This window comes from Macaca nemestrina, chromosome 17 (assembly GCF_043159975.1).
Source record: "Macaca nemestrina isolate mMacNem1 chromosome 17, mMacNem.hap1, whole genome shotgun sequence".
Classification (NCBI taxonomy): domain Eukaryota; kingdom Metazoa; phylum Chordata; class Mammalia; order Primates; family Cercopithecidae; genus Macaca; species Macaca nemestrina.
The window spans coordinates 21,071,881-21,086,998 of record NC_092141.1 but is presented as its reverse complement, the minus strand read 5'-3'; the positions used below and the strand labels follow the sequence as shown (position 1 = coordinate 21,086,998).

Below are 15,118 nucleotides of genomic sequence, written 5' to 3'. Positions count from 1 at the left end.
TGGGTAACCTCAGGGGCGCGCACGGTAAATCGCTAGGCTTTGGGTCTGCTTCTCTCTGCAGGCTGCAGAGTCCCCAGAAGCCCCGAGGGCCGGGCCTGGGGGTGCACACGGGTAGGACAGCCACGGAGGCCGAGAACTGGGCTGACGCGTGGCAAGCCCGCGGCCTCCAGCCGCGCCGAGGACACACGAGGACGCGGACCGGCGCTCGGGGCCGGGCGGGGCTCCAGGGCACGCTGTTGAAGCCGAGCTCTATCGCCCCCTGGCGGCTACAGGAGACGGAACCTGGGGCCGCGCCCCACCGAGGGATTCATTCCCTTCCTCCCCGCTTCCCTCCCTCCCTCATTCATTCTTTCATGTGTTCATTCAGCAGAAGCCCAGCGCTCCCTCGGTGTCGGCAGCATTCTCAGTGCTGACGACACAACAGTGACAAATCAGGTCTCGGCCTGGATAACCCAGGATAATGAGCCAGACTGGCTGGGCCTGGTGGGTGGAGGCTATTTGAGCCAGGGTGGTCCTGGAAGACGTCGCTGAGGAGGTGACATGGGAGACCCGGATGGGATTGTGGGGAGCCAGTCACAGGAAGACGGGGGAGGGGGTGTTCTACGCAGAGTGGACAGTCAGTGCAAAGGTCCTGGGGTGAGAACAAGTCTTCACGATTGAAGGATGGAGGGAGGGAGACAACAGCTCCCAGGAATTATTAGCCCCTGTGCCAGGGAAGGGTTAGAGGGCAGAGACCTGACCCAGACTGGGACTGGAGGACAGGAGGAGTGCGGCAGGACAAGGGTGAGACAGACCCCATGGGGACCCTCCTCCTGGGAACACACCCTAAGCTTCCTCAGAGGACCACAGAGGCCCTGCTCCCGGACCTTGAGCCATAGTGCGCTGAGTCCCTCATGCCTGCCCTGACCTGAGCCGTCACACCCACCCTCCTGGCGTGGGGATGAATCCGACTCCTTCCCAGCTGGTAAGAGCCAGTCCTGGGACTTTGGGGTACCCTGGGCACGGTGTGCTGAGCTCTTGGAGTCCCTGGGTCCTGACTGGTCCCCATGAGGGGGTGAACCTGAGACTGATGAACAGCCAAGGTGGACGCAAATCCTTCAGGGCATCAGCTGAACTTTGACCCCAACGGTACCTGCTTATGTGAGCAAATTCGCTGCTGCCCCGGCCATGCTGCCAGTGTCACAGGGCCAGACTGCAAGGGCACCTTCATCAGGCTGCCCCCACTCCCCTTGGAGCCTTCTGCGGAGCCCACCACCTGTCCCCAAGTCTGTTTTTCTCTTATAAGCTGTGTGGCTTTGGGCAAGTGATGTCAGCTCTCTGGGTCTGTTTTCCCATCTGTAAACTGGAGGTCACGTAACCTCCATGAGGTCACCGTGTCCAGCCCAGGCACAGTGTCCGGGGTGCTCGCCGCTCTGTGCACCTGGCTGTCATCACTACTCCAGGACAGTGGGATGGGTGGCCGCCACCAGCGGGCTGGGCCTGTGTGTTCGCTGCTCTGTCCAGCATCAGTACAGGGCCTGGTGCCTGGATGATCACAGCATGTTACCTCGTCACAGCCCTCTGGGGGCCTCTGTGTCCTCAGATATAGAAGGGCCTGATGGGTCGTCAACCGTCCCTCCCCTAAGCACGACACCCTGGCCCTGGCCCAGAGGCAAGGGTCCCTCGAGGGGCCACAACCTTCCCCAAGTAAGAGGGGGGCTCGCAGGTGTCATACGGAGTCTCACACAACCTTTAATCCTTTTCTTTTTTTTTTTTTAATTAAAACAGCAACCAGGTAACTGCCCCAACCCATCAGGGAAAGGACCCGGGATGGGCAGTCGTTTTTTCAAAAAAATATATTTTCTTTTTTTAAAAACAACACCAAAGCAAACCCATAGCCCCCGCTGAGCCAGTCCTCAGGGAGAGTGGGCGGGAAGGCTCCCCCTGCACTTCTCTGAGCAGAGATCTTGGGCCCCTCCCACTGGACCCCAGCCTGAGCAGAGGGCGAGGCTGATACCCTAGGGGGTGGGGGAGAAGCGATCAGATCCAAACCATGCAAGAAAAACAAGCCAAACCCATAAAGCAAAAGAAAAAATCAACAGAGGATAAATTAAAAAAAAACAAAAAGGTGAATGACACCGATTAGGGTGGCAGGCAGGACTGGGTGACCCAGTGTGCCCCGCAGAGGCCCCATTCGCCAGTGCCAGCGGAAGGCCTTGGGCGGCTCATGGCATCTCCCTCATGGGAGTCTTGGGAGATTCACACAGCTCATCCCCTCTTGTGTACCCCGCACCAAAGCCGGGATAGAGGTGTGGCCACCCTGGGCCAAAGTGTGCAAAGTCCATTCAGTCAAGAGATTAAAAAAATATACAACTTGGCTGGCATCCAGGCTGGGCAAGGCAGTGGCCCATTCACCCAGGCACCAGCGGCCTGCTGTGCAAGGGGCAGCAGCATCCACAGGGGGCATCCAGGCCCCCTCAGTCCAGGATCTCAGCAGCTGGAGACGGGTCCTTGGAGCAGCAGGGAGAGGCACTGGTGGGGCCGACAAGGGCCTGGCTGGCAGCCCTGATGGTCTGCTTCTTTGGCACTTGGGACAAATGGCTCGCTGCAGAGTCAGGTGGGAGCAGGCCCCTTGGTTCCTCCCAGGTGCCCTGGGCCAGGATGGCAGTAGCTTATGGTGTGGGTGAGCACTGCCCCTGCAGATGGGGCTGTGGGGCTCTGGAGGGCCGGAGTGGGGTCCGAGGCCCAGCCCCTATGAGTCTTCGCCCAGGATCTCCTTCACGAAGGCAGCGATGTCTGTCTTCTTGGTTTTGTGCAAGGTGAAGAAGGGGTGCTCCTGGGGGTGACAGAAGGCACAGTCACCATGGAGGGGGTAGCGGGAGGGGGAGGTGGCCACTCCTCCCCAACCAGCTCCAGCCCAAGTGTTCCTCCTGACTGGCAAAATCCTACTCATCCTTCTAGGACCTCCACCCCCAGGAGGCCCTCCATGACAGTCACGATGGCATTTGTGGCTCCTCCTCAGCTCTCTTGTGGTCACTCTCCAGCCACACTGACCTCCCTTTTCCCCGACACGTCAGGCCTCTGCCCATGCTGGACCTTCTGCTTGGGACAGCCTCTCCGTCAGCAGATAACCCTTATTCATCCTTCCAGGCTCAGTTCAAATGGTCCCTCCTCCATGAAGCCTTCCCTGATGCCACCCTTGGCCCCTCTGCCCCATTCTGTCACACACTGCCTGTGTATCCTTCCCAGGGCCTGGCATGCAGGAAGGAGGGAGGAGGGAGCCAGGCATGCAGGAGCAAACAAATGACCGAGCACCTAAAGGAGTGAACACAGGGCCAGCCGGAGGAGCTACCCATCTGTGTACAGGACGTAGCCCTCTGCCCAGAGCCCCGCTCAGCCCCAGCCAGCCCCGAAGAGCAAGGCAGGCACCTCCCGCCCATACTCACCATCAGCTCCAGGTAGCTCATACGCTCTGCGGGGTTCTTCCTCAGGCTAGGAGAGAAGAGTGCAGCTGTGGCCAGGCGGGCAGGGAGGAAGGAAGCCCAGCCCCCGAGGGCCAGCCAAGCCACTCTGGGATCGCCCCAGGCCTGGCAGCAGGGGACACGTGCACCCAGGGAAGAAGGGACGGGAGTGTCCAGGGCTTCTCCCAGGGTGGAGGGGCATTCATAGGGGCAAACTAGAGACTCGCAGCAAGTTTCTCTGGCTCTTGGGGTCCTGGTTTTCTTGTCTCCATAGTGACCTAGGAATTTCCATATCAACACCAAAATGGGACTGCAATGTTCTGCCTAACAAGCATATACTCGGTATCCTCAGTCAGGAGAGAAAACTCCTTATCATGGGTTCTGGGAGAGGTTAGTCCCCAGTTAAAGGGGTCAGACTGCCCAGGGACACTGCTGGGCTCCTCTGTTGCTGATTATGGTCAACAACAAAAGTGCTGGGACCATGGGTGTGAGCCACCGCACCCGGCCGCTTCTTCCTTACCCATTTCTTGCTCTGTTTAATTATGGTCAGAGAAGTTGGTCTGTATGACTTTGCCTTCTTCCTTAGTCCCTCTGTAACCTCAAACATGATTTTTTTTTAAGAGAGAATCTCGCTCTGTCGCCCATGCTGGAGTGCAGTCACATGATCTCGGCTCAGGCTCACTGCAACCTCTGGCTCCTGGGTTCAAGCGATTCTCGTGCTTCAGCCTCCTGAGTAGCTGGGATTACAGGCGTACACCACCATGCCTGGCTAATTTTTCTATTTTTAGTAGAGACAGCGTTTCCCCATGTTGATCAGGCTGGTCTCCAACTCCTGACCTTGTAATCCGCCCGCCTCAGCCTCCCAAAGTGCTGGGATTACAGGCATGAACCACCGCACCCAGCCTCTCAAACATGATTTTTATAAGGCTCCTGTGGGGCATTCTTTAATTTGGTACAAAGTTCTAGATATCAGTAAAAGCAAACTTGTTTTTTGTGTTCAAATCTTCCATACACTTTGTTCTCTTTTCAGTCTGTCTGATTTGTCCACTTCTGGAAGAACTATATTAAAATCTCCCACCAGGACCATCGTTTTGTCAAATGCGCCTCATGCTCCAGCTGTTTCTGCCTTACATATTTCGATGCCATGTCATCTGGGGGGTTATTTGCAAAAACAAAAAGGAACAGGGCCCAGGAAGGTGCAGGGATCTGGCCAGGGAGGGGCAGTGACAGGTGCTCAGCAGCACCCAAGACTCACCACTGAGCAGTGAAGTCCACAAACTCGGGGGAGAAACGGTCGGCTGGGAGCTGGGGGGACGGCTCCTCCACCACCTGCTTCAGCTGCTGGAACGGGGTCCCCCAGGACTCGTAAGGGAACCGCAGGATGGCCATCTCAATCTGCAGTGGTGACATGGGGGGTCAGAGGCCCTGGCCCCAGATACACCCACGCTCTGCACCCAGGAGCCAGGGTTGGGGGCTCCCACCCATCCTGGTCCCGGAGCCAGGCCTCAAAGCTGCACAGCTCATCTCCCTATCACAGCCCAGCAGGACAAAGGCAAGAAAGCTCTCAGCTCCTCCCACCTAGCCAGCAGGACCCAGCTCAGGAAGCAGATCAGGCCGACGCCGGGACTGGTGGGACCATCACTGGGTTTTCAGACAACCTGAATTCTGAAGATTTTACAAAACAATGCAGGTTCCAGCTGCTCTGGAGAAATCTGAGGAGGTGGCAACCTCGGGCCGCAGCCTCGTGAGCCAGGTGGGCAGGTCCCAGGTGGTCACAGCCATTCCCCGCCCTAACATCTGACCATCTCAGACTTCAGCATCTGCTGTCATTTATTTGGGCTGCTGTTTTCACAGAGGAGGCACACGGGAAATGCTACACACACACACACACACACACACACACACACACACACACACACAGCTGTCCCCAAGGCCACAGACTGTGAGACCATAAGGTTGCTTCGCCTCTGCACCCGTGAGCCTGCAGCCTCATCTTCTGCAGGGCCCCGGCAGTTTCCCTCCTAGACAAGTGGCCTGTGTGGCCACATGTGCCCTGCTGGATCCGGATTTCCTGTGGGTGACATCGGGCCGGTGGGTCTCTGTACTCGCTGCAAGCTCCCAGCCCTGTGTCCTCCCTGTGGTTGGCAAGAAGTCATCATGGAAGGGACGGACTAGCTAGGACTAGTCTGGGCTCCAGTCATGACGACTGGATGGAAAAAACAAGTCATGTCAGCCCTGGTTCCAGCCTGGAAGGACAGAGAATTCCGAGGCTCCAGCACAAGGGCCCTCGCTGATGGCCGTCCTCACCATGATGAACGGAAGAGGCATCAGCACAAACGCTTGGCACTGGCAACTGGAGCCTGGACAGGACCCTAAGGACTGTGCTGAGAACGTGCCTCCCATCAAGCTAGAGGCCCTTTCCAGCTCGGACGACAAACATACCCACACAGGCAGGGCCCACTGTGTGTGTGTGCGTGTGTACACGTGTGTTCACAGGACAAAACCGTACCGATTTGGGGGGCTTTTCTCTTAGAATTTTCACTGACTGCAATATGTAAAGCAAGGACCCCACATGAGCTGCAGGAGAAGGGCCAGTGGCCATGAGAGTTATAATTAGAAAACCAGAAGTGTCCAAATCCTCACCCTCGTACTCCTTTATTTTTTCTAAAGAGCTCAAAAATACCTGGGCGCGGTGGCTCACGACTGTAATCCCAGCACTTTGGGAGGCTGAGGCAGGCAAATCACAAGGTCAGGAGTTCAAGACCAGCCTGGCCAACATGGTGAAACCCCGTCTCTACTAAAAATACAAAAAATTAGCCGGGCATAGTGGAGGGCACCTGTAATCTCAGCCACTCTGGAGGCTGAGGCAGGGGAATAGCTTGAACCTGGGATGTGGAGGTTGCAGTGAGCCGAGATTACTCCACTGCACTCCAGCCTGGGCGACAGAACAAGACTCTGTCTCAAAAAAAGCTCAAAAAATGAAAAACAACCAAAATAGCCTCTGGGCACAAAGATGTGCCATATGGTGTTATCTGCCAGGAAATGTTTAGAAGCAGCCTGAATGTCCAGCACCAGGGGCCGGCCCCACTGTGGGGGCGGAGACCCAGCCAGGACCGCAGTCACACCCCTGTGACTCCCCAGCGACAACACTAACAGGCCAGCACCCAGTCAGCACTCGCTCCTGGCCAAGGGCCATCCCTGGCATGACCCCTGTCTGTTCTGGGTGATTCCCACTGGCATCCTGAGGCTTGTGCAGTGAGTGGGAAAAAGCCAATGCCAAGAGAGCGCTGGGGCCCTTGCAGGATGGGGTGAGGCTGAGACCAGGGTCCCACCCAGGGTGACTCTCCCGACTCTGTTTCACCAGTCACTTCCCCAGGATGGCCAAGAATTTCAAATGGAAGGAAAACATCAGGAACAAGGGAAACATCCCACATCAGCAGACAGGGTGAGTGAATGGTGGCAGATGCTTATGGAGTCTTTGGAAGAGATACATACAGGAGTCTATTACAATTTAGAGAAATTGGCCAGGTGCGGTGGCTCACACCTGTAATCCAAGCACTTTGGGAGGCCGAGGCGGGCAGATCACATGAGGTCGGGGGTTCGAGACCAGCCTGACCAACATGGAGAAACCCCACCTCTACTAAAAATACAAAATTAGCCAGATGTGGTGGCGCACGCCTGTAATCCCAGCTACTTGGGAGGCTGAGTGAGGCAGGAGAATCACTTGAACCTGGGAGGCAGAGGTTGTGGTGAGCTGAGATTGCACCATTGCACCCCAGCCTGGGCAACAAGAGCAAAACTACGTCTGAGAAAAAAAAAAAAAAAAAAAAAAAAACAGAGAGAGAGAAAAATATGAACAATATATAATGCTATAAAATAAAAATTAAAAAGGTTTTTAAAAAGAAGCATTACGAGGCTGGGTGCAGTGGCTCACACCTGTAATCCCAGCACTTCAGGAGGCTAAGGTGGGTGGATCAGAGTCAGGAGTTTGAGACCCGCCTGGCCAACATGGTGAAACCCCATCTCTACTAAATATACAAAAATGAGCCGGGCATGGTGGCACACGCCTGTAGTCCCAGCTACTCGGGAGCCTGAGGCAGGAGAATAACTTGAACCCGGGAGGCGGAGGTTGCAGTAAGCCAAGATCACACCACTGCACTCCAGTGTGGGCGACAGAGCGAGACACTGTTTCAACAACAACAACAAAAAGAAGCATTACATATTGTTCATATTTCTCTAAATTATAATAAAATGTATTATAATGCACAATATTGGCACTGAAATGGGGTAAGAGGTGTCTCTAGGTAGCTAACTACAGTCATTTTCCCCTTACTTTGCCTCTGTATTTTTATGTTAGGTTTCCACCACTTTTGTAACTTGTGGGAGAAAAACCTAACCCATGCCCAAAGAGGCCACCTTCACCTCCACCTCCCTGTGTGCGCCTGCCGATCCTCCATCAAGCCGGGAGCATTCCCTGTCCTTGAACCTGAGCTGGCCTGTGACTTGCTGACCAAACAAGGAGGCAGAAGTGATGCTGTGCCAGTTCTAGGCCTAGCACTTCAGAGGACTTCCTTTTGGATGCCAGCCATCATGAAAGAACTCCAACTCTGCTGACACTGCCATGCTCTGAAGCCCAGGGAGCAGGCCAAGGTGAGTAAGTCACATGGAGAGGCCAGGCAGAGGAGGCCCATGTTTGTGAGGTCGTGTTGGGACTTTCAGCCCAGCCCAGCCCAGCCCAGCCATGACCCCAGCCAGTGCCAGGTACAGCAGAAGAGCCATCCAGCTGAGCCCAGCCACAATGGTGGAAACATGAGAAATAAGAAACTGCCATTGGTTTGGGTCAGTAGGTTCTGGGGTGGTTTGCTATGCAATATTTGATAACTGAAATGTACACTTAGCACACACTTGTCCAAGTTCCATCAGCTACATCAGAAGGCCACTAGCCATGGTGGGCCCAATAATGATGATGGACAGATGGAAGGGAGACAGAGAGGTGGGGAAGGGACATAAGGGTGTGTGTATGTGTGAGGTGGTCATGAGCGGGGTCTCTAATATCCAACCAGTTCTGTGCAGTCTAAATACAGCAAGAACTTGTCCTTTGCATCTAACCTAGGACTTGGAAAACTATTATTGCAGATACAGCACCTGCCTTCAGGCTGAACATTCCTCTCCACCTCAAAAAAAAAAAAAGTTTAATTGAAAAATTACATGTCACCAATTAACGAAAATTGAAGGTATGGCCCAGTCCCACCTCTCTGACAAAATTATTTTGACTTTGAGTCTTTCCCAGTCACTTTCTACAGATACACTGTTTATAAAGTTACAGCCACAGGCCAGGCGCAGTGGCTCAAGGCTGGGCATGGTGACTCATGCCTGTAATCCCAACACTTCGGGAGGCCGAAGTGGGTGGATCACCTGAGGTCAGGAGTCGGAGACCAGCCTGGCCAACATGGTGAAACCCTGTCTCTACTAAAAATACAAAAATTAGCTGGGCGTGGTGGCAGGCACCTGTAATCCCAGCTATTCGAAAGGCTGAGGCAAGAGAATTGCTTGAACCTGGGAGGCGGAGGTTGCAGTGAGCTGAGATTGCGCCATTGCACTCTAGCCTGGTCAACAGAGTGAGACTCCCTCAAAAAATAAAAAAATAATAAAAAAAAGGCCAGGCGTAGTGGCTCATGCCTGTAATCCTAACACTTTGGGAGGCAGAGGCAAGCAGATCACCTGAGGTCAGGAGTTTGAGACCAGCCTGGCCCACATGGCGAAACCCCATCTCTTCTAGAAATACAAAATTTTGCCAGGTGTGGTGGCTCACGCCTATAATCCCAGCTACTGGGGAGGCTGAGGCAGGAGAATTGCCTGAACTTGAGAGGTGGAGGTTGCAATGAGCTGAGATCGTGCCATTGCACTCCAGGCTGGGCGACAGAGTGAGACTCTGTCTCAAAAAAAAAAAAAAAAAAAGCAGGGCATGGTGGCACAAGCCTGTAATCCCAGTTACTTGGGAGGCTGAGACAGGAGAATCACTTGAACCTAGGAGGCAGAGGTTGCAGTGAGCCGAGATTGTCCCATTGCACTCCAGCCTGGGCAACAAAATGAGACTCCATCTCAAACAAATAAAAATAAAAAATAAATAAAGTTCCAACCACATGATGATAATAACGATGGTAGCAGCAACACCAATAAAACCCACAACACCCGCGTCAACTCTCTACCCACCAGACACTTCTCTTCCCTCGCTCCCAACCCTCCCTCCCTCTCCTCTGACCTGGGCCACCCAGGCACACAGCAGGCACAGCCCCACCTCAGGGCCTTTGCACCTGTACCCCCTGGTCTACCCTGCCCTCAGGTCAGCAGGGTGCCCTCTTTGCAGAGGCCTCCACATCTGCAACAGTGGCCTTCCACCTGTCCCCAGGGCCACACCCACCTGCCCCACTCTTCTCCACCCCTGTGGCATCAACAGAAATTTATTTGGTCTTTGTTCCTGGCACAGAGCTCCTAAAACCCTTGGAATTTCCTGAGTGACAGGAGCGGCTTTGTTATCCACAAGAAGCTTGAGTTTATGCTAATGAGGTGACTCAGGGTGAGGCCCCTAGACAGTCTCAGGACCCGGCTGCTGCCCAGAAAACCCAGCTGATTATACAGGGTGGGAACTCTCAGCATCACCCGCCAACTGACACTGAGAGGAGGGGGCTGCAGACTGTGCTCTATAAAAACTTTCAGTGGGTGCGGTAGCTTGTGCCTATAATCCCAGCATTTTGGGAGGCCAAGGTGGGCAGATTGCTTGAGCCCAGGATTTCAAGACCAGCCTGGGCAACATAGTGAGACTCCTCTACAAAACATTTAAAAAATTAGCTGGGCGTGGGGGCACACACCTGTAGTTCCAGCTACCTGGGAGACTGAGGTGGGGGGATGGCTTGAGCCTGGGAGTTCAAGGCTGCAGTGAGCTGCGATCGCACCACTGCACTCTAGCCTGAGCAACAGAGTGAGACCCTCTCTCAAAAATAACTTCTCGCCGGGCGCGGTGGCTCACGCCTGTAATCCCAGCACTTTGGGAGGCCGAGGCGGGCGGATCACAAGGTTAGGAGATCGAGACCACGGTGAAACCCCGTCTCTACTAAAAATACAAAAAATTAGCCGGGCGCGGTTGTGGGCGCCTGTAGTCCCAGCTACTCGGGAGGCTGAGGCAGGAGAATGGCGTGAACCCGGGAGGCGGAGCTTGCAGTGAGCCGAGATCGCGCCACTGCACTCCAGCCTGGGCGACAGAGCGAGACTCCGTCTCAAAAAAAAAAAAAATAAAAAATAAAAAAAAAAAAAAAAAAAAAATAACTTCTCCATGTGAGGCCGGGCGCGGTGGCTCATGCCTGTAATCCCGGCACTTTGGGAGGCTGAGGAAGGCAGATCACTTGAGGTCAGGAGTTCAAGACCAGCCTGGCCAACATGGCAAAACCCTACCTTCACTAAAAATTAGCTGGGCATGGTGGTGCCTGTAATCCCAGCGACTCGGGAGGTTGAGGCACAAGAATTGCTTGAACCCAGGAGGCAGAGGTTACAGTGAGCTGAGACTGTGCCACTGCACTCCAGCCTGGGCGACAGAGTGAGACTCTGTGTCAAAAACAACAATAAAACTCCATGAGCTTGAGGAGCCCGTAGGTTGGGCAAGCACAGGGAGGTACCAGGAGGGTGCCAGGCCCTGAGAGGGCATGGCAGCTCTGTACCCCACACTCACACCCCTCCCCCCATGAGTCTCTTCCACCTGGCTGGTCCTGAGTTATATCCTTTCTGATAAACCAGTAAACACAAGTAAAGTGTTTTTGTGAGTTTTGTGAGCCATTATCAAACCTTAGGAGAGGGTCGTGGGAAACCCCAATTTGTAGCGGGTCAGTCCAGTAGTATGGGAGACCCGCTACTTCCAAGTGGTGTGTGATGTTAGGCGCAGTCTGGTGGGAGGGAGCCCTTAACATGTGAGGTCTGTGCGAACTCCAGGTAGCATGAGAACCGAACAGAACTGCAAGACACTGGGCGGGTGTCTGGAGAATCTGAGAATGGGTTGTAGTGTTGGAAAACACCCCACTACTGCTTCTCACCACATCTTACTGATTTCCTCTGATGGCCTCATCCCCAACACCAAATAGTCAAAGGGACTGGGGACAAGCAGGAATGTCCTGGGCCAGGCTTCCCCGGGCAGGGAAGGAGCTGATGCCCAGAAAACTCCATTGGTCCCAAGCCACGCAGCTGGCAAAGGCCACCGGCCTGAGCCCTACCTGCTGATGGCATCGTCCTTCCACGCATCTCCTGCACAACTTCCTAGCCCTGGCTGGGGGACACACCCTGGTGGTCTTCCCATCCTTCCAATCCACTATCTACATGGGAGTCAGAGCAGGCTCACCCACACCTTGACCTGAGCCCCGACACAGAAGGCATGGGGTTTTGCCAGGCAATTCCAGAAGCAATGGCTCTGGGCCCATCCCTACACCTGGACTTCTGCCGCATCTGCTCTCACCCTACCCAAGCCAGGGATGCCTTTGGCCTCCACAGGCCCAGGATTGAGAGTCCACCCACCCTTCCTACCACTCCACAGCAAGGTACCAGCACGCCACTGGCAACAAACCTTCTGCTATGAAATATTTCTGAAAAGATCTTCACCATCTTGCTTTTGCACGATTTACATACCAGGAACTCACATAATTTGGGATTGGCTGTGATTTCTCAGCAAGCACCAAGAACTCCAGAGAAAGCCCTGTGGCCACCACATCACAAAGCGCCCAGGACTTCATGATGAGTGACCCTGACCCTAGGACGTTCCCCTAAATCGATGGTAATTTCTGATGGCATGTTTTCTTCTCAGATTTTGAAGCGAATACTTCTTTCCAGAGCCTAAACTATTTGAGGAGTCCCCCAAAAGCTCAGGGCCCCAGGCACGGCTCCACCCACCCCACCTGACCACCAAGGGCAGGCCCTGGCCCCACACAGTACCATGGTAATGCCCAGGCTCCAGACGTCGGACTTGACATTGTAGCCCTTCTGGTTCAGCTCCGGGTTGATCCTCTCAGGCTGCAGGAGGGAACAGTGAGGCGTGAACACCCGCCCCAGGTAAGCTCCGATGGCTAGGCCTTGCCTCCCAATCCCCAAACTGAGCGCTCAGCTTAGCCCACCTGCCCATGTGACTGGGGAGGAAACTGAGGCTAGGAGGGCCTGGGTCATGCTTAGAAGGCCCAAACCTTGCCTCGGGCTGCCCCTACCTGGGAGCAGACCCCTAAGGCCCTCCTGACAATGAGGGCGGGGCAGGACCGGCACAGCCCACCACGGTCCTCCGGGGAGGTTGTTCACGCAGCTTATCACCCAACTGGGGCGCTGTGGGGGTCAGTTAACAACAGGGTACAGAAGGGCTGCCCCTGGGCAGCCAGACACAGGTGGCCCCACTATGGTAGGAAACGCAGTGTGGGGAGGCTCTGCCCGACGGGTAGAGGGCATGGCCGGGGTGGCTGATTTGGGCAGATCTCTCCCCGCCCCATCCTCTCCTGAGCCTGGGGGGCTTGGGGACCACTCACGGCCATGTAGGGCTTGCAGCCGGCATCCATCGTCTTGGCCACAGAGTCCACCAAGTAACCACTGATGCCGAAGTCACACATCTTCACATGGCCCTCCTTGTTGATAAGGACATTGGAGGGCTTCACATCTGCCAGGAAAGGACATGCCTCAGCCACGTCTGTGGAGCATGACTGGAGGCAGGTGCCATGCTCTGCATAGCTGTGTCCCCCTCCCTCGCCCCAGACCCCTCCTGTGCCCCCTCCCATGCCCCAGTGGGCAGGTTCCACCAGGGTCCCAAGGGTCGGACCAGGGAACTGAGGCTGCAAGAGGTGTCGGGCTAGCTGACGGTCATACTTGGTCCTCAGGGAATAGCCAGGACGTGCCCAGCCCAGCCAAGCCACTGCAAAGAAGGCAGGACTCCAGGTGCTTTGCTGGGGGCGCCGCGCCTGCATCCGCCCTCCAGACGTGAGGTGCAGTGAGAGCCTGGCTTGTGTGGGTGCTCCCAGAGGGCAGCAGGATCAATTAAAGCCTGGGAGGCAGGATCTGTGTGTTTGGACATGGAGTCCCCACAGACCAGCATGGGAGACCAGCCTAGCAGGGATTCTCCATGCAAATGCGCACAGGACACTCGCATCCGCGTGCCCTCCATGGGGATGTGTGTAAAGATGGAAATGCACATAAAAAGGACCAGAAGGTTCCGTGCCAAACGCCAACCACAGTGACCTGGAGGTGGAGGCTGGGATGGGCACCCAGTGGTCAATGGGAACTAAGCCTAATTCATTTTTTGAAAAGCCGTAAATCTGGAAAAATAGACTTGTGCTCAGCAGCAAAAAGGAACAAACCGACACCACACCAGACCCGGGTGGGTCCAGAAACATCAAGCTAGTGAGGCTGATGTTCCAGAAAGGGCGAAACCAACCCACCATGGGAAAACCAGACTTGTGGCTGCCTTAGGCACATGAGGGATGGCAGAGAAGGGGCCCAAGAGAACATTTTGGGCTGGGGTAAGGGAATTATCCTGCATCTTGCAGGGAGGTGGTTGCATGGGTGTGAACGTGATTATACGTACTCTGTGCTGGAATTTCACGATTTGTAAACTATACGTTAGAACAGAACCCGGTCCACCTTTCTCAGGACAAAGGTAAAACTAGTCCTTGCTTCGAACACCAGCAAACATGAGGGGAGGCAGCTGCAGGGCTGCAGGTGGAAAGCGGCTGGGACCCCATTGGGCACGTCACAACTTATCACCTCTCTGAGCCTCAGTTGCTCATAGGGAGACGTCTACCCGCCTTGGCCTGGGATCCCTCCCACTGGCTGCACCGTGCCTGGGTGGCTGCCGGGTACTGACCTCTGTGGATCACCGACAGCTTGCTGTGCAGATGCTCCAGAGCCCGCACGATCTGGCGGTGGGGTGGGGAGGAGGGAAGAGACAGGACTCTGTTATTGCTGGTCATGTCAACAACGACAGCAGTAAGACCCCATCCATGTCCACCTGTCTCCTGCTCCCGCTGCACAGGCTAGGCACCTCCTCACCCCAGCCTCCTGCCCTGTCCTGGCATTTGCCTCAGCATCCTAACAATCCCTGTGCGGACACACTCAGCCTCCTGCCTCCTCTCACCCTCCCAGGCTCACCTCCCAGGGAGCCATCATCATCACTGCCTGCCAGGCTCTTCTTGGGTAAAAGCCAGCTCTTGGCAGCCTTCCTGTCCCATCTTCCCTCCCGTGGCAGAGCCAGTATTCTAGCAGCTTGGAGCCATTTCCCTTGGGAAGGCTGGGTGGGGAGCCTGAGGCAAGCATATATTGTAAATGTTTCCAGATGCAGTGAGGATTGAACCAGTGTCACTAGTTCTATTTTCCTTTTTCCTTTGGCTACTGGGATGCTCAAGCCCAGTGTTGCTGCCCTCCCTCAAGGACTTTTGAGACTCAAAAAGCACACATTTTGGATGCTAACCTTTCCCTCAACTTAGCTTGTACCTCTGTGAGCTGCCCCGGGGCATTTTCAGTATGATGCTGTTGTAAATACTAAATTCCTTTTTTTAAAAAAAATGGTCTGGAACTCAAGAGTTGGAATCAATGGCTCAGACATCTGGATCTGCCAAATCTGTGGGGCTCCAGGAGCCCCAGGAGCTGAGGTCTCCTAAGCGTGAAGGCTC

The 15,118-nt window shown here is 54.9% G+C and overlaps 1 protein-coding gene across 3 annotated transcripts in view; it reads right to left on the bottom strand.

Moving 5' to 3' along the window:
* Positions 1-1,729: 1,729 nt before the first annotated feature.
* The window catches only part of LOC105493311 (mitogen-activated protein kinase kinase 3), a 31,873-nt gene continuing 18,484 nt past the window's right edge, over positions 1,730-15,118 (bottom strand). For all 3 annotated transcript variants that reach the window (XM_011760862.3, XM_011760863.3, XM_011760866.3), the window contains exons 7-12: positions 14,314-14,365; positions 12,986-13,113; positions 12,411-12,488; positions 4,696-4,835; positions 3,426-3,471; positions 1,730-2,815 (exon numbers count right to left, since the gene is read on the bottom strand). In XM_011760862.3, the coding sequence (XP_011759164.1) occupies positions 2,732-2,815; positions 3,426-3,471; positions 4,696-4,835; positions 12,411-12,488; positions 12,986-13,113; positions 14,314-14,365 (528 nt within the window). In that variant the 3' untranslated portion in view covers positions 1,730-2,731. The remainder of the gene's footprint in view (positions 2,816-3,425; positions 3,472-4,695; positions 4,836-12,410; positions 12,489-12,985; positions 13,114-14,313; positions 14,366-15,118) is intronic.